This window comes from Emys orbicularis, chromosome 1 (genome assembly GCF_028017835.1).
Source record: "Emys orbicularis isolate rEmyOrb1 chromosome 1, rEmyOrb1.hap1, whole genome shotgun sequence".
In the NCBI taxonomy this organism is placed as follows: Eukaryota; Metazoa; Chordata; order Testudines; family Emydidae; genus Emys; species Emys orbicularis.
In genome coordinates, this window is record NC_088683.1 from 179,246,953 (window position 1) to 179,265,089 (window position 18,137).

Consider the following 18,137-nt stretch of genomic DNA (forward strand, 5'->3'; position numbering starts at 1 on the left):
GAAGGAGCCACTGCTTTGCTGGCCCCCATTCCCCGTCAATCACAGCCCAGGAGGCTGTGGCCACAAGAAAAGCCCCTGGGGGCTGCATGCGGCCATGGTGGCCGTATTTGAGAAACACTGCCTAGAAGCACACAAACCAGCTCTGTACCCAATGGAACCTCTACATCCCCAGTAGTAGGTTGATTTGCAACTAAATATAGCCTTTACACTAAATTTGGTACTTCTTTCTGGCTAACCAGGATGACACTCTATACACATGTATTTAAGCAGTTATAGAGCTCAACATATGTTTATTCAGATTCTTAATTTTTACCTTTTTATGATGTTAGAAAATGATGAATATGTTTCTTATTTACTGAATGATGATTAATTTTTTGCTTGTGCTTTGTGTTAAGCTGCATTTGGCTGGAAAATGGAATTCAATTAAAAATGCACAAAAACAGCATTTTAAACTTTTTATTAGTTAAATAAAACTAGGATATATAAGAAAAAAGTAAGTTAATCAAAACCAGTTTTGCATTTAAAACTAACTGATTTATTAAACAAGGGAAGTATTATTTGTAGTTAGTGAATTGAACTGATTGTTTCTGTTTCTGGTCATGATGTCCTTCTAGATTTTGGAGGTAGTAGATCTCATCCTCTCATACCTCAATTTTATGAATCAATTAGAAGAGTAAAAAAACTTCTCAGCTTGTTCAACTTCCAACTGGTAGCTTAACTTTGAATGGACTAATAACTGAACTGAACTAGCTGAATAAACTGAAATGAAGAAAACAAACGTTCTCTCTGCACCTGCAGAAGAGGCTACTGCTGTCAAAAGCTGGCGTAGCACTTCAACGAAGTCTAGTTCCAGGTGCTTAGCCAGTGATTTACAATGGTTCAATGGTTTGACTTTCTTTAAAATTTCAGCAACAAGTATGTACTACTTGAATATAATTTTTTACATAATTGAAATCAATAGATTATAGTAAATTCAGGCCAGAACATATCTGCCATAATTTTAAATTTAAATAATTAATTTTTAAAATAAAAATGTATTTAATTTAAATGAAAAATATTTGGTTTAAATAAAAGTCTAATGTAAATTAAACAGTAATACAATAAAAAGGGTTATTTTTTTTAAATTAATCCGTTTTTATCTGCCATGGTTATTTGTTACTGTACAGATCGCTCTAAGTGCTCTTTTACCTGGCCCTTTGGATTAACTCGTCATTTCCTTTGTGTACCTATCAATCAGCAGAGACCAGGAAAGGTGGTTTATTTGCCTGAGAGGGTAGGACAAGTTCATAACATACATTCCCTCAGGTAGAGAACAGCAAGAGATTTCTATCTCTAGTAGTGAACCAGTTTGTCAATCTAGCTGAAGGGGGTGGGGAAGATGGGCAGAGTCGAAAGAGCAAGTGAAAAAGGATTGAGGAAGTGAATCCAAGCTACAACCGTGAGGCTGCACTGTTAGCCCATTAACTAAAATAATTCAGCTACCGAGCAATCCTACAGGGAAATACTCTGTACGGAGGATAAGGAGAGACCATGAGAGCTACGAAGGGATCTCAGCTGTTAATGTTGAGTGTGGGTGAGTACTGTTTTGGTTGTGTCCTACAGGGGATGGGTGGAGACTGGAGGGAGGTGAATGTTACACAGGCAAATATCCCAGCCGTTCTGATGTGTCAATGTCCTTTCTTTAGTACAAATCTTAGCCTGTTTATGATCTGGCAGGTACAGTGATAATGCCTCCATACTACAGTGTCGGGACTCACAGGCAACTCCAGAAGTCTCTGCAATTCCAGGGACAGAGAGAATGGAGTTTTGTATCATGCTGGCAAACATTTTTAAAACCAATTTAAAACGGTTTCCATAGATATTGTATATCCTTTGTCCCTAGAATCCAAAGGGGGAAAGTCCTTAGCTTCTACTCTCTACACTGTATGTAGCCATTTCGAACCCAAGTTACAGACCTGCCAACATCTATAAATCAAATTGCTTGTGTTTGCTTTTATAGCCAAGAACTTCTGCCCACTTCTCTGATCCTCTGCCCTCTCATTTCCCCCTGTACAGCCCACTCAGCCAGTGACACCAGCTTTGATCTGCCTTTGTTTCCTCACACAAATATCTCTGTGCCTTTTTTCCATGCCAGCCTAGGCATAGAACACTCTCTGCCACTCACCTAGACGCCACCCCTGCCTTACTCAAACCCCTCTGAAAAATCGCACTTCTTCTGTGAAGCCTGAGAGACGGGAATTTGTATTTAATACAATGGAATTACAAAAACTGTATTCCTCAAGAAGTGGGCACAGACTGAGTAATTAGCTGATCTTATTGATATAACCTGTTTTACCCCATCCCAGACCATTCCCCTCACCCTCACCTCTTATGCCATGGGTGATTCTAGACCTAAAGCTGTTTGGAGCAGATGTGACGGGTTGGATCTCAGAATCCCCCTTGGGAGCTGCCACCTGATGTGTCAAGACTACTTCTGCCCCTGCTTTCCCTGCCAGCTCGGGACCCCAGCACCCTGTCTTGCTGAGCCAGACACGCCCGTCTGCTCCAACACAGACCCAGGGTCTGAATTACTCACCCCAAAGCTGCAGACTTAGCTGAAAGCAGCTTACAGAAGTGTTCTTGTCTTTAACACTGAGATGCCCAACTCCCAATGGGGTCTAAAACCCAAATAAATCCGTTTTACCCTGTATAAAGCTTATACAGGGTAAACTCATGAATTGTTTGCCCTTTATAACACTGATAGAGAGATATGCTCAGCTGTTTGCCCCCCCCCCCCCACACACACACACACACCTCTCCAGGTATTAATACATACTCTGGGTTAATTAATAAGTAAAAAGTAATTTTATTAAATACAGAAAGTAGGATTTAAGTGGTTCCAAGAAATAACAGACAGAACAAAGTGAGTTACCAACCAAAATAAAACAAAACATGCAAATCTAAGTCTAATACAGTAATACAATTGAGTACAGATAATATCTCACCCTGAAAGATGTTTCAATACGTTTCTTTCACAGACTAGATGCCTTCCTAGTCTGGGCACAATCCTTTCCCCTGGTACAGCCCTTGTGCCAGCTCAGGTGGTAGCTAGGGGATGCCTCATGATGGCTTCTTCTTTTCTCTGTTCCACCCATTTATATATCTTTTGCATAAGGCAGGAATCCTTTGTCCCTCTGGGTTCCCACCCCTCCTCACTGGAAAAGCACCAGGTTAAAGATGGATTCCAGTTCAGGTGACATGATCACATGTCACTGTAAGACCCCAAGCCTTCATTCCTCCCAGCCTGACTCACAGGAAGGCCTACCTGCCAACAGAGCCATCCACAGTCAATTGTCCTGGTTGATGGGAGCCATCAAGATTCCAAACCACCATTAATAGCCCACACTTTGCATAATTACAATAGGCCCTCAGAGTTATATTTCATATTTCTAGTTTTAGATACAAGAGTGATACATTTATTGAAATAGGATGACCACACTCAGTAGATTATAAGCTTTATGAGACCTTACAAGAGACCTTTTGCATGAAGCATATTCCAGTTACATTATATTCACTCATTAGCATATTTTTATAAAATCATATAGACTGCAACGTCACAGCAGGAACTTTGTCTCTCTTTTTAGTGACATACCTTGCACCCTTTGCCAGGGGCTGGAATGGTGAACAGGTTGTTCGCAGTGTAGGTGTAGACCTGTTGGTCCCGGGAAATTAGAGAGACAATGTGGATGAGGTAATATGTTTTACTGGGCCAACTTCTGTTGGTGAAAGAGACAGGTTTTTGAAATTAGACAGAACTCTTCTTCGGGTCTTCTTCAGGCCAGACCCAAAGAAGAGCTCTGTGTAAGCTCAAAAACTTGTTTCTTTCACCAAAAGAAGTTGGTCCAATAAAGATATTGCTTCACCCACCTTGTCTCTCTAATAATAAACAAGGCCATTTGGGCTGAGTATAGGCCAGGCCTTTTAACGCCATTATTAAAACAGTGGAGTGGGAGAGATTTTGGAAGAGGTTGTTGAAGCCAAGAATGGTGCAGCATAACCAATAGAAAACTCAGGCCCATACACAGTAGTATAGACAGTCTCTAAAGAAAACGCTAGGTCCAAACTTTGGGAGAGTTCAGATTCAAATTTTGCAAGATGGGCTCATCTCTAGCATTATTATTATTTATTTGTACTGCAGTAGCACTTAGAGGCCAAGACTCCACTATGCCTCCATCTCTCTCCACTTTACAAACATATAACAAAGAGACAATTCCTGCCCCACGGAGCTTACAATCTGAATAAAGATAATAGACAATCTAAGTAAAGATAATGGGTGGATACTGCAGACAGACAGGGGTGAGGGGTAGGAAAGGAAATTGTCATATATGAAAATAGTGGTTACACGGAATGGAGTTCTGAGATACAGGAGTGATTCTTAGAAGAGTCTGCCAGCTCATTCTATTTCAAGGTGATGTGAGCAGTGTTTTCTTTGCAATTATGTAAGCTTTGGTTGGATTTATGCAGCTAGAGTAGCTCCACATTTTGTCCTATTTGTCAGTTCCATTTGATGCGAGATGTTTTAAAGAGATCATTACACAGGGCATGGATGGTTGGGGGGAGGGATGGAATTTTGTTTCTGCTGGGCTGGTAGTTTCTTTTGTAGATGGTTCTACCTGAATGTTTCCAAGGGTTGTTTGTAAAAAAATGTACAGTGGCTGGAGTGCTAGACAAGTGCTCAGTAAGGAAACAAAGGAACATTGTCACCCTCCTACTCAGATTTTCTTTGCAAAAATGTTCTTAACCCTATCACTAATGACACCTGAGATGATTAAAACAGAAAGAACTTTTACAATCTAATTAGCTTTTCGCCCTTTGTTCTGTTTCTATGCCATTTACCATTCATTCAATATTGCCAGTGGAAGTAAACAAGTCACTGAGACTTTCTGGTTTCTCTGCTGCATTTCCAGTACTGCAAGGAGGGGGGGAGTTATCTTGAAGGGGGGTGGGAGGGAGGAGAGGTCTTTTCAGTGATTTATTTAAAAAATTGATAAACAGCATTTCCATGTCAGAACAAAATCTAAATCTAGGGTTTAAAGCCTGTTGACAATGTCTCTTTATCAATATTATAGGATATTTCCCCTCTGAGTTTGATTGGATTTTAAGGCCCCTCTCCCTTCAGTTGGATTTAAAATGGGTTCAGTTTCCCATCCAAGAAAACTGATTTTGGACATGCCACCTGTTTTTAACTAGCTAAGCTGTTTGGTGACAGAAAGCATCTCCCAGCCCTGCACCCCATTGCTGAACGGACTACCCCATTGAAAGTGCTGGTGACTCGAGGGGGAAGGAAACACCTTTAGTGGTATCACCGGGACCGGATGTAATTAAACAGAGATTCAGAGAACCAGAAGGATATGTAGTGGGTAGTCTTTAATCTCCATTGAAAAACTGGATTACGAGCCAGTCAAACAATCAGACTAAAGCTGTAGGAAATAAGTGAGAGGGCACCAAAAAGATCAGCCCTTTGCATGGCGGTGCCAGGCAAATTAGAACAATCCTTCACAGTGATGTACAGCTCTCCTATTACTGGCTGCTTCCGCCACGGGTGGGGTTTGGTTTGGCACCTTTGCAACTCTGAACTGATAGTGTTTTTGAAAAGAATAAAAACCTGCAGTAAATGAGAACTTTGGCATGGGCTGGAGGGTGAGGAATAGCTGTGAGTGCCTGGGGTTGGGCCATCTCTCTTTCTCTCTCTGGGGGTTGGGTGAATGACCTGTTGGTGAACCCGGGTGGAACCAGTTTCTGAGGAGTGACAATGGAGTAAAAATAACCTGTTCTACCTGTTCTACCATTGGGGGCACTGCAGGTGCTTCCTGGGAGAGTCAAGATACTGCTCATGCTTCTGGAGAGGAGGGAGGGACTCTGCCTACCCACACAAAGCAAGCCAATGGCTTTGTGTGTGTGTATGTGCGAGGGGTGAAAGGTTGAAAGGATGGGCAGACCCAGCTCTGGTGTCATGTACACAGTGCTGTTGTACGAGGTGCCCCATAGCAGCTGCAATAAAGTAATAATAAAAATACTTTGCCCTACTAGATCACCTTCCTTCTGAGGCTCTCAGAGCACTTCACAGCTATGAATGAATGAATCCCCCTGTGTGGGAAGGGAACATCACCCCCATTTTACAGATGGCGACACAGGCATAGAAATGCTAAGTGACTTACCCAAATTCACACAAGAAGTCAGTGACAGAGCTGGGAACAGAGCCCGGGAGCCCTGATTGTTCTTTACTCTAGCCATCAGCCTTCTTTTCCTCACTATTTATTCTGCTTTTATTAGGGAGGTGATGGAAGGGGTGAGAAGAGCAGGAGCAGCAGTAGGAGAGAGGAAGGAAAAGCCAAGTAACTGGCAACTTCTTACACTTCTTGTAAATATATGTCAGGCTGGTTCGGAAGGTGCTGGGTAGGGGGGTGCCTGCCAGGCAGCAGGAGAAGGTGCTTGCAAAGCAGGAGTGACCCAGTGTCAAACTCTCCATTGCAGTGACCCTAAGGGAGAGAGGACACACTGGGACTCCAGTCACATAGGTCATTTCATAGGGAAGGTCCGAGGCGAGAGGGGTGGGTTCTTCTGAAGAAGGTCTATCAGGAGTGAGTGACAGAGAGGAGGGTGTGAGCTGAACCAAAGCGGAGAGCTATGTACAGTCAAAGGCGGAGTCCATTAGACAGGGCTTTCCCAGACTTTGCCATTGCTGCTGCCTCTCAGAGAGGAAATGTCTCCCAGAACTAGCTATTCCTGTCTATCCACAGCATGTCCCTAGTATCCTGCAGGCCTTTACCTAACTCATCATAACGGATCCCGGCCTCACTTTCCTCGTGACATCCCTGCACTTAGGGCAGGCAGGTGTGGTCTTTCTTCACCTTCGGGAGCACATGTTAACCCTCCACTCACCAACCCCTGGATGGAGTCTATACAGCTCATCACAAGGAGAAATTTGCTTTGCCGTCTCTCTATCCCATGCATTAAATTCACTCGTGGGAATAATCTGAAGGTCTGACATAAGTAGCAGGGATGTGACTCAGCCCTAATCTGCACTTAAAATACAGATCTACCTATCTATGTCACTGAGGGGTGTGAAAAATTCACACCCCCGAGTGCTGTAGTTAATCTGACCTAATCCCCAGTGAGGATGCAGCTAAATTGATGAAAGACCTATTTTATTGCCACTCGGCGAGGTAGATTACCTACATTGATGTACAAACCCCTTCTGTCACTGTAGGAAGCATCTACACTATGGTGCTACAGTGGCACAGCTGTGCCATTGCAGAGCCCATAGCGTAGGCATGGCCTGAGACAGGACCCAGAGCTGGCTCTCCTGCACTGCATCTCAACCACCAAGTGACCATCCTGGCACTCTGGGAAGGCACAGCTCTTCACTATCCCCCCCATGCTCTGCGACAGTATAGCCCTTCACTAGCCTATGTCACTGTCCCTTTTCACCCTGTTCCTGAAGGGAGCCTGCCTCTACACTGGGAGTGCCTCTGCCCCTCCCGCATGCTAAGGTGACGTAGTCAGATTCTGGTTTCGATCTCATTCCTTCTCTCCTCTGATGACTCAGCGGTGCCATAAAAAAATAACAACCCGGAACTATGCAGAACAAAGCAGGTGTTTTAAAACACAGCTTCCTGGGAACACAAAGGTCATGGAGAACTGAGTGTAAAACAGAACGAGGCCTCCATATCCAAGTCCCCTGCATTGTGCTCTGGAGAGAGTTCAGTTTTGACCAGAGTGGCATGGTTTTGTGCTCAGCAGACACAGCATTACAAAAAATCCATAATGTAGCTGCTTCACCAAACCACAGGAAAGGCCCCTCCCTTCTGCAACCTTCAGCTACCCTTCTCCTCCACCCCCTCACCGCCCTCCTTAAAGTCTGAAGCAAGTACTTCAGTACAGGAGGATGGCCAGTGTTTCCCCACCCATCTCCTCAGGCAGCTGGCCTGCTGTTGGGTCTGCACTCCCCCTCTCATGTCTGAGCCTCACTACTATTCCAGGGTTTCCCCTGTGCGGGGCATCATAGTGCATGTTACAAGTCTGGGACATGAGATCTCTCCCTGTGGTTCTTGCAGAAGAGGAAGGAATGATCTGATATGCACTGAGGCTTCCCCTGTAAGCATGGCATGAAGTCACTCCAGAGCAGCCCCAGGGTAAAAGGGAGTAGCTGTGTGACCCAGCCAAGATGATGCTGAGCCCCACCACCACATCCCATGTAGGATCTGCTAGTGCTTCAGGAAGGGAGCGAAGGTTCATGATTGTAGTGACTGGGGAGGTGGTGGTGGGTGGATGTGGATGTGGATAAGGACTTTTTTTTTTTTTTTTTTGCACCTGGAAAAGGGGTTTCCATGTCAGGGCTTGGACTGGTTCTCATTTACCCAAATCTGCTCTCCCCTCCCTATAATAAGCACAACTGAACATTACTGCTGCTTGTTTAAGCATTGCACTAACAGGGAAAATCGAGTCTGATGGGGGACTGAGGGGAAGGGTGGACATGGGGAAACAGCTCTGATTGCAAATCAAGCTCCTGCTCTGATATCCTGGAGCAGATTCTCTAGCCTCAAACTGCTCACCTTACCTACCATCTATCACAGATTCTCCATACTGGATAACTCCCAGGAATGCGCATCCAGTTGCTTATACCATGGGATATCCATACTGCAGCTAACTTAACTAACCCCTGGGGAAATAGTACACTTGGGATCTACCCCCTGGGATTTCCAAGGAAATCCTGTGGGATTATCTAAACCAACCACCGGGGAATGAGAGCCTGAGGTCTGAGGTTTAAGGGGAGTTAAGGTTGCGATCAGTAACTTCAGAGGGGGAAATATCACAAGAACATGGTCTTTGTCCCCAAAGCTAACATACAGACCCCCAAAATTCACTGCTAAGGTTCAATTTACAAGGAATGCAAATACGACAAGGTCCAGAAATGCACAGGTAAGGCAGCCAAACAACAGCAACTCTGGACCAGCCCCTCCAGAATACCAGCCAGCCACTTCCCCCTTGTCTGATAGTTTCCCCATGGCACAGCCACATGTGGGTTTGGGATGTGTTTTTGCAGTAATACTAGCTTTGGAGACTTGGGCTTGGGTCAGGTTATTGAGGACTGCTGCTTGGGAGAAGACCTAGTCCACAGAAGGACTCTTCAGAAGAGAAGGTGTAGAAATAAGACCCAGCCTCTGGAGCATGATTCATTATATTGATTGGGAGTTGCCCGTGTGCTCAGTGCTGTGCAGACAGAGAGGAAGACACACTCTCCACCCAGTCTCAAGCAGACAGAGACGGTACAGTGCAGACTCATATGATACCCAGGGGTAGGGCCCAATCTACCCTGGTTGAGTGCAGGTCCCTCCTTAGTACCAAGAGAAGCATTTCTCTGATGGGGGAGATTGACCGTATTTGTTTGTTTTTTGTCTCTCTCTCTCTAGTTCTGGTGACTGCCCAGGCCCTCACTGTGAACACACGCGTCAAGGAAGTAAAGGTAGCACAAGGGACTAACGCCACCCTCCCATGTGAATTCCAGACCTCTGCTGCCACCAGCAGCGCAGACTTCGTTACCTGGAGCAAAATGCCTCAGGAGGTAAATCATGAGATGCATGAGAGCATATTGGGGTTGACGGAGATGTGGATATCAAGGGGCCTCAGGCCGCTCTTTGATCTGTGGTGGAGGGTGAAGAAGCCTTCTGGGCTCTCTTTGGACTCAAGAGACCAGGGGTTGAGGTCTTGGTTGTCATCCTGACTCTGCCACAGACACTCATTGGGCCTCCACGCACTACTTAATGGGCCGTGCTACCATTAAGGCAAACTAGGCGGTTGCCTAGGGCGCCAAGATTTGGGGGCACCAAAAAGCGGTGCCCCCAATTTTTTTTTTACAGCGTTCCTGGGCTGGGCTGCTGGCGGCGCGCTGACACGTGCGGCTCAGACTCCCTCTCCCAGCGCAGCGACCGCTCCATGCAATTATTGTCATTGCCGGGGGGGGCGGCGTGCCCGGGGAGGGGGCGTAACAGAGGTGAGCTGGGGTGGGGAGCCCTGCGGCAGCTCCCCCCCGCCCTGAGGCACCCCCCCCCCACGGCAGCTCCCCACTCCCCCGGCCTGGGGAGCCATGCGGCAGCTCCCCACCCCAGCTCATCTCTGCTATGCCCCCTCCCCAAGCGCGCGGTCGCTGCTCCACTTCTCCTGCCTCCCAGGCTTGCGGCGCCAATCAGCTGTTTGGTGCCGCAAGCCTGGGAGGGGAGGAGAATTAGAGCGGGGGCGGCGTGCTCGGGGAGGAGGCGGAGCAGAGGTGAGCTGGGGTGGGGAGCTGCCACATGGCTCCCCAGGGGGGGGAGCTGCCGCGAGGGAGGCGCCTCAGGGCAGGGGGGGGGAGGCGGGGAGCTGCCGCAGGGCTGGGGGGGGGGCGGCGCCAGGTGGAAGTTTTGCCTAGGGCGCGAAACTTCCTTGCACTGTCCCTGCCTCCACGGTTCTCCTGGACCGCTGAAGGATTGTGAGGAAGGAGCATGAAGGGATCTTTGTAGCCTCGGGGGGATTTAAGTGACCTTCAGGGAACCATGGGACTCTTCTTTGCCCCAGTATGTTGAGGGGTAGGGGGAGGTGAAGAGGCCCCTGCAGGATATGGGGATGAAAGTCTCCAGGGACTCTAGGGAACAGGATATGAGGGTATCTCTAGGAGACTAGGGAAGGGTAGGACCTCTGCTTTTTTCCAGTTCCTGCTCCTCTTAGAATGTGCCAGTCTGTCGTGCTAGCTTGAGGACACACATAGCAGAAAATAAGCTTGCTGTTTGATGTTCCCTTCTCTATTACAGGAAGATGTTGTCACTAGGTATTTTGATGGCTTTGTGCGCTATGGCCAGGGTTACGAAGGCCGTCTGCAGTTCCCTAGCACTCCAGTCACAGATGTCAGCATCACCCTCCATGGGGTGACCATGGCAGACAACGGAACTTACAGATGCACTGTCCAAGTGCGTGAAGATTTCCCCAGAGCCGCTGCAAAGATAGATCTTTTGGTCCTTGGTAAGCCATTCTACCCCCTGAGTTAGTACAGATTCAATGCCCCAGTTCAGTGACAGACAGCACTATGCAACAAGCAGGAAGTGATGTTGGTGGGAGTACTCTATCCTCTCAGTTAGCACTGATCCAATGCTCCACAGCAATAAGAGAGAGAGCCAGTGCCAGATATTTCAGAAGAAAGCATAAGCCATCCCCATCATGCACATAATTATACTATGCTGTACACCAAGTGTAGGTTATCCTTTGATGATGGTGGAGGGGAAGTAACATATATGTCCAAACATCTTATGATTAACTCCTGAACTTGGGTGGATGTGGGAGGGAAGGGCAAAGGGTAACAAAGCAGTGGGAGAGGCCAGAATTTGTTCTAATTCTTGCAAGAAAATGGTATGAGAGAGACCAGTTCCTGGCTGAGAGGAAAACACACAGCTGCAGAAGATGGATTGCAGGGATGTGTAGAAAGAAATCTCAGCAGACCTCTCTGTATAACTGTGCCACACTGCATCTGCTTAGGCCATTCTCCCTTCTTTGCCTCTAGTGGCTCCATCCAAGCCAGAGTGTAAAGTCATAGGGACACCAGAATACGGACAGACCATCAACCTGACCTGCAACTCTCAACAGGGGTCTCCAAAACCTGAGTATACCTGGCAAAGCTTCAGCGTACTGAATCAGCCCCGACCACTGGTGTCAGCATCAGGTACGTCAGATGCAAGGAGACCAGGCCACGGTACTCGCTGCAGTTTGGGAGTTGAAACATTTTGGATTGAGGATTAACAGTGCATTAGGCCTTCTGAGAAGGTCCTTTAACAAAACAGGACTTTAAAAGGTTATCCTCCTAGGGTGAGAAACACCTATGAGTACCTGGGTGGCTGTCTGGAGCAGCAACAGTCAGCGATGCTTTCACCTCTAGGTCACTGATTCAAGCCCAGCCGAGAGCCAACCAAAGTAATTACTTCCTAATGACCATTTGTAACCAGCAAAGTATTTCACACAGTCCCCCCCGCCCAAGGCAATTTCTCTTAGTGGACCCGTCTATACCCTGCCACAATTGACACTAATCGGCCCCCTTATTGACGCTTACAGGAGCGAGGCCAAGGAACAAACTGGCCATGGAGGCCAAACTTTTCCACTCCGAGATGTAACCACCCAGCTCAGGGCTGAGAGCGGGTGGGATGGAGGCTGTCAGGACAGTAACTGTCACTAGCATGATAGTCACTTTATTTTAAAATAGTGTCAGAACAAAAGGTGTGGTTAAGCTTCTGAGAAGTGGGAGCAGGGAGGGATGTCTCTAAAGGAGATGGAGGTGCAGCAGTCTCTCACATGCAGTCAGTCAGCAAGCGATAGTAGCATATAACAGGCCCTGAGGCGTTATTGCCAGAAACTGCCATGTGTTTCTTGACCAGCTGCACAATGGAGAGTGGTTCTGTGTTTCAACCTGCCAGTCATGGTTTCAGATCCAGTGCCGTGGTATGGTTGCACAGATGAGCTGAATATGATCCTAGCTAGGTGGGGCACTCACATTTTACCCTCTGAAAATTGCTTGAGTTAATGCCAAGGAAAAAATCCACATGGAATCTCTTATTCACTTGACTGGCCACTGGATGGTGCCCCTGCCTCAGACATGGTAGCTTTCGTCTTAGCTACTACAATGTATTTTCCTAAAGAGAACAGACCACTCTGAACTTTTCTGCCTTCATTATTCTCCTCCCCCCGGGGCAGGAGTTTGTTCTAGTCTCCTTGCACTTGATACTGATTTTCAGGGAAATGCTGTCCATTAAGGGTGCAGATGGAATTTCTCCCTCTGGAATTTAGGGGCTGATGGTGGGAGGCTATAAAAGGAGTAGGACTGTCAGGGTAGCCCTAGCCGTGAGCAGCTGGAATGTGTGTATTGGGGTAATGCTGCAGGGTATGTGGAATTTCCTTGGAATTCATCCATTCTGACAATGGTGGGACAATTCCTGTTTTTCTCATCTGCCCTACATCTTTCCAACTTGGCTCGTAGGGCAGGCTATTTATTTACAGATGTTTAAATTTTCCTATGAATTTATCAGTGTTTATTACAAAAAATTAAAAACAGGTACAATCAGTGCAGTAAAATTAAGTTCAGTTTTCTGGGTAAATATTGGGGTAAACCTGACTCTCTGTTCCTGGTTTGTATGTCTGAAACATTCAAGAAACCATTACATTCTAAAACTCAGATAGTTTTTGTTTGTTTTTGACCTATGTTAGCATGTAAAGTAGTTCACTAACTTATTTGCTTTGAATGCTGATAACTATTTGTGTTATCTGAAAAGTCGGTGATGTATATGTGCTGGGAATGGGATTGACAACAGTACGCAGACCAGCCAGGTTGGACTGATTTAAAATCAAAGTAATTTAAATCATGATTTAAGCCACCACATGGAGAGCCTCAATTTAAATAATTTATTTTATTCAACTTTTCCATTTGTACTTCAGTTATGGTCCAAAGAAAGGTGCATTCTCATTGGCTGATCTAACCATTAAATCATGTTGAGCCATTACACAGGATTAGGTAGATTTTTTTGCTACTTTGGAGGGTACAACACTATAACTACTATACATTTACTTAAGCAAATATATAGTTTAATATATTAGATTCTTATTAATTGTACATTTTAGTATGTTAGAAAATGGTGAATGATATATTCTACTGTAATTTATTAGATAATTAGCTTTTTGTTCATGATTTGTGTCAAGCTGCATTAGGATAGTAACTGGAATTTATTTAAATGCACAACTGCATATAAAATGTATTTTTATTAAACAAAAAAAGTTCTTAATAAAGTGCATGATCTACTGTGCCACATTTATAAAGCTTGACCTCAAAAGCTAAGATGTTTTCCTACAATTCTTTCTTTAAATAGAAAAGTAGCCTTTAATCAAAGTTTTAGATAGAGGCTCATATATTCAGTATATTTATTTGTTATTTAAATTTTTTAAGAGAGTATGATAAGTTTAGGGCCTAACATACTTTTTATTAAATTCAGATTTCTTTTTAAACAGGTTTATTTAAAAAAACCTTTTTAAAGAAAAACAAAATCCAATTTAAATAAAAAAATACGTTTTTTAAAAAGTTAAAAAAACATCGTATTTTATCTGCTCTGACACCAGCGCTTGGGTCATGGTTCTTCTCTGGAAGGAGAAATGGCAGGTAACCAAGCCGTGATCTCGCCTTTTAGAGCAGAAAGCTGAGTCCAGGAAGTTCTGGCACTTCCAAAATTGGGTGAAAAAAAATGGGTAAAAACCAAATAATGGCTTTTGTAAAACCCAAAAATTTTTAGGTTAAAAAAAATTGATAAAAACTGGAAATGAAGGGCCTTACTCATAGGACATTTATTCTCTACTCTGGTCATTTTGGGGGTTACAACCCAGTACTGCACTATAGTGTTGAAAGCTGTAAACATTGTGATGCCAAAAAAATGACAGCCTAGACAGGGACACTGAGAAAAAGGTCCGGGAGAGAACAAAGTCATCACTGACAAAAATTGCAGATGACACAAAAGTTGGACAGGAGAGGTAAATAATGAAGAGGACAGGTCGCTAATTCAGAGTGATCAGGATCGCTTGGTAAACTGGGTGCAAGCAAACAATATGAATTTTAATATGGCTAACTGTAAACGTATACATTTAGGAACAAAGAATGTACGCCATACTTGCAGGATGAAGGACTCTATCCTGGGAAGCAGGGACTCAAAAGTTCGTGGTGGATAATCAGCTAAACATGAGCTCCCAGTATGCTGCTAGGGCCACAAGGGCTAATGCGATCCTTGAATGCATAAACAGCAAATCTCAAGTAGGAGTGGAGAGGTTATTTTGCCTCTATTTCCCACTGGTGCGACTGCTGCTGGAATACTGTGTCCAGTTCTGGCGCTCACAGTTCAAGAAGGATGTTGATATATTGGAGAGGGTTCAGAGAAGAACCACGAGAATGATTAAAGGATTAGAAAACATGCCTTATAGTGATTGAGCTCTTTGAGTCTATCTATTTAGCTTAACAAAGAGAAGGTTAAGGGGTGACTTGATTACAGTCTGTAAGTACCTACATGGGGAAAAATATTTAACGATGGGCTCTTCAATCTAGCAGAGAAAGATATAACACGATCCAATGGCTGGAAGTTGAAGCTAGACAAAAATATATCTTATTTCCAGTCTGAACTTAATGCTTAGAATAATTAACCATTGGAATAATTTACCAAGGGTCGTAGTGGATTCTTCATGACTGACAATTTTTAAATTAAGACTGGATGTTTTTCTGTAAGATCTGCTCTAGGAATTATGTTGGGGAAGTTCTCTGGCTTGTGTTACATAGGAGCTCAGAGTAAATGGTCCCTTTTGGCCCTAGAATCTATGGCTCTGTGAAAAGAACATGTATGTGAGAGAGCTGTGGTGCCAGATGATGTGCTTAAATATAGTTACCAAGCCCACTTTAAAATCAGGAGCTGGCCCTTTTCCAACAGATGGTTGACAGGGGCCATCAGAGGAAAAAAACGGAATTGCCATTTAGGGGTAAAAATGGAAACAACCCGAATAAAACTAAGTTTATACAGAGGAAATGATAAGCTCTAATTTATAGTACTGAGTTCCACTAGCTCAGGGTAGGGAATGTGCAGCCTCATAGCACTCCCTGCCAAATACATGATTTCTCCCCCTGGATTGTTTATACAGCCTGATCTGTCTTTGCCTTACTCTACCAGACCATAGTTTCCCACTAGCTCCCTTTACTGGCAAATAATTATGGCATTGTGACATCCTGAAAGCTGGTGGGTTGAAAAACTGTTACAAGACTAGTGTGTTAGCTCTTCAAATGGCCGTTTCTCTAAGCCAGCTGCTCTCCTGACAGTGATATCATCTGTGACAAAGTATACAAGGCTCCTGGCCATGTATAAAAGAGCAAGACAAATCTTTGCTGAACATTCACTCGCCCACAGCCCCACCCACAATGGCAAACAGCTGAAAATTAAATGTATTGCCAGTAGCCAAAGGCACGTTTCTATTTAGCCTTCCTTATGTCTCCCACTAAGAACCAGATGGAGGCCAAACTAATCTCACACAAGTCACATAGGGTGACCAGACGTCCCGATAATTTAGGCGTTTGCCCCGCATTCCGACCGATGTTTGGTCGGGACACAATTTGTCCCGATATTTCGCGGCACTCGGTTTTTTTGCTCCACCGGCGACCCCCCGCCCCATGTGTCCCAATATTTTCTTCCTCTCATCTGGTCACCCTAAAGTCACAAAACTAGCCAAAAACTGTAACAACTTTTGGTCATTCCCAACTTGGGATGGATTTGAAGGGGCAATTTAGATGTGAAGGGCTCCTTTCCCCAATCCCTTCCTTGACCTAATTCTCTACAATTCTTTTATATTTTGGGTTTGTATTTTGCACCAGGACAACAGATAACTCTGAAGAACGTCTCTGCAGACACCTCCGGCTTTTACATTTGCACTGCCACCAACAGCGTTGGACAGGAGTTCTGCAACATGACAGTCTCCATTGTACCTCGTAAGATGCTACTGGCTGGTTGGGTGGGTGGGGCAATAGAGGGGGGAAATGTATTCACAGACTAAATATAGGCAAGGGACTGAATGGGAGAGCCACTGGAGTGCAGATGAGCGTACCCCCACCCCTCCAAGAACAGCCCCGTTTCATATCTCCAAAACGAATTCCACTGCCCTGCTTGAAGTGCTCACATTTAGACCTGTCTGTAATAGTGAATAATACTAAAGTTGTATCTAATTAGATATGGGCCTGAGCCACAAAGTTAAGATCTGAACTTGATCAGAGTATGGGGGTGTTCAGATCCCACGGGTCTGTCTCTATCTCTGTTGAATCAATCACTCCTGCGGACCTGTCTCTGCTACCCATTGGTTCAGTGCAGAATCAAGAACAGTTGCTACAACTAAAAGAATGTCCAGATCCATCATTACGTGTCTGGCACCCCCAGAAGGGTGGTGAGGTTTGGTCTCTGATAGGTGTGAATCTGACCTGATTTGAAGTCATTCTCAATGCATGCAGGTTTGTTTTGTCAACTCTGCTGTGACTGTGTTTGGTCTTTCCCTCCATAGCATCCATGAACATTGCCCTCTACGCTGGAGTCATTGGTGGCGTAGTTGCTGCAATCATTGTCATCGGGATTTTGGCCTACTGCTGCTGCTGCCGGGGCAGCAAGGACAAGGACTACGAGATGACGTGAGTGCCTTTTCCCAGAAGAGTAGGTGGAATATGTGAGGGATTCTGTGAGAGGAAGAATGCGCTCTCATCTTCTCTCTGCAGCACAGATGCTGGTGGAGAGGGACAATGATGTGGAAAATTAGCTGATGATGCATAGGTTTTATCTATTGCAAAGGTGAATGACTTAACGCGGGAGAGGAGAAGGCATTGTGCAGTCCCATCTTTGCCACTGCAGTTTGCCTCACAGTTCTCCTTTACCAGACTGGTTCTGCTCTTATGGGCCCCTTTGTGATCGCTGGTGCATGATGTCTCTTAAGCACCATGCAGGGTGCAGGACTGAGCTAACAAGCCCAAGGAACCAATCAGGAACCACCTGTGGGTATCTGAAATTCACCTCATTTCTCCCCAGCCTCTGCAATTTCTGTTCTTGGGGGTCTGAGTGACCCTTGCTGCTCATACTCTTCAATCCAAAAATGAGGAAAGGGTCATTGCCCCTGTAGGGAGTGCTGTGGAGAGCTCACAGATACTCCAGTCTTTGCCTCTCCACACAAGTGCTGTAGGAAATGGGAGAAGGCAGTTCACAGCTACTCCAGCCCCAACAAGAAGCAGTGTGGGCCAGTGGTTCTCAAACTGAAGTCCAGAGAACATTCCCAGGTGGCCTGTGGAGCCACCTCTGTCACAGCGGTGAAAAATATTCAGAATGAAAGTTAATTAAAACCAGCTAACCTCTCTATCTATCCTTGGATAATGTTTTAGTGAGCCAGGAGATGGTGAGAAGGAGCCCGTCAGGATTCGGGGACCAGCTGAAGAAGAGATAGAGGATGAGGAGGAGGAGGAATATCGGACGAGTGGCAGGCCACAGATGCCACCCACCAACAAACCACGACTAGAGATTTCATATGCTGAGGCATAG

The 18,137-nt window shown here is 45.2% G+C and overlaps 1 protein-coding gene across 1 annotated transcript; it reads left to right on the forward strand.

Moving 5' to 3' along the window:
• Positions 1-1,504: 1,504 nt before the first annotated feature.
• On the forward strand, positions 1,505-18,137 carry GPA33 (glycoprotein A33). Its single transcript, XM_065397447.1, has 7 exons — positions 1,505-1,573; positions 9,453-9,604; positions 10,827-11,034; positions 11,570-11,728; positions 16,442-16,555; positions 17,119-17,242; positions 17,981-18,137. Exons 1-7 carry the CDS (start codon positions 1,531-1,533, stop codon positions 18,135-18,137), a joined length of 957 nt encoding a protein of 318 aa, XP_065253519.1. The 5' UTR covers positions 1,505-1,530.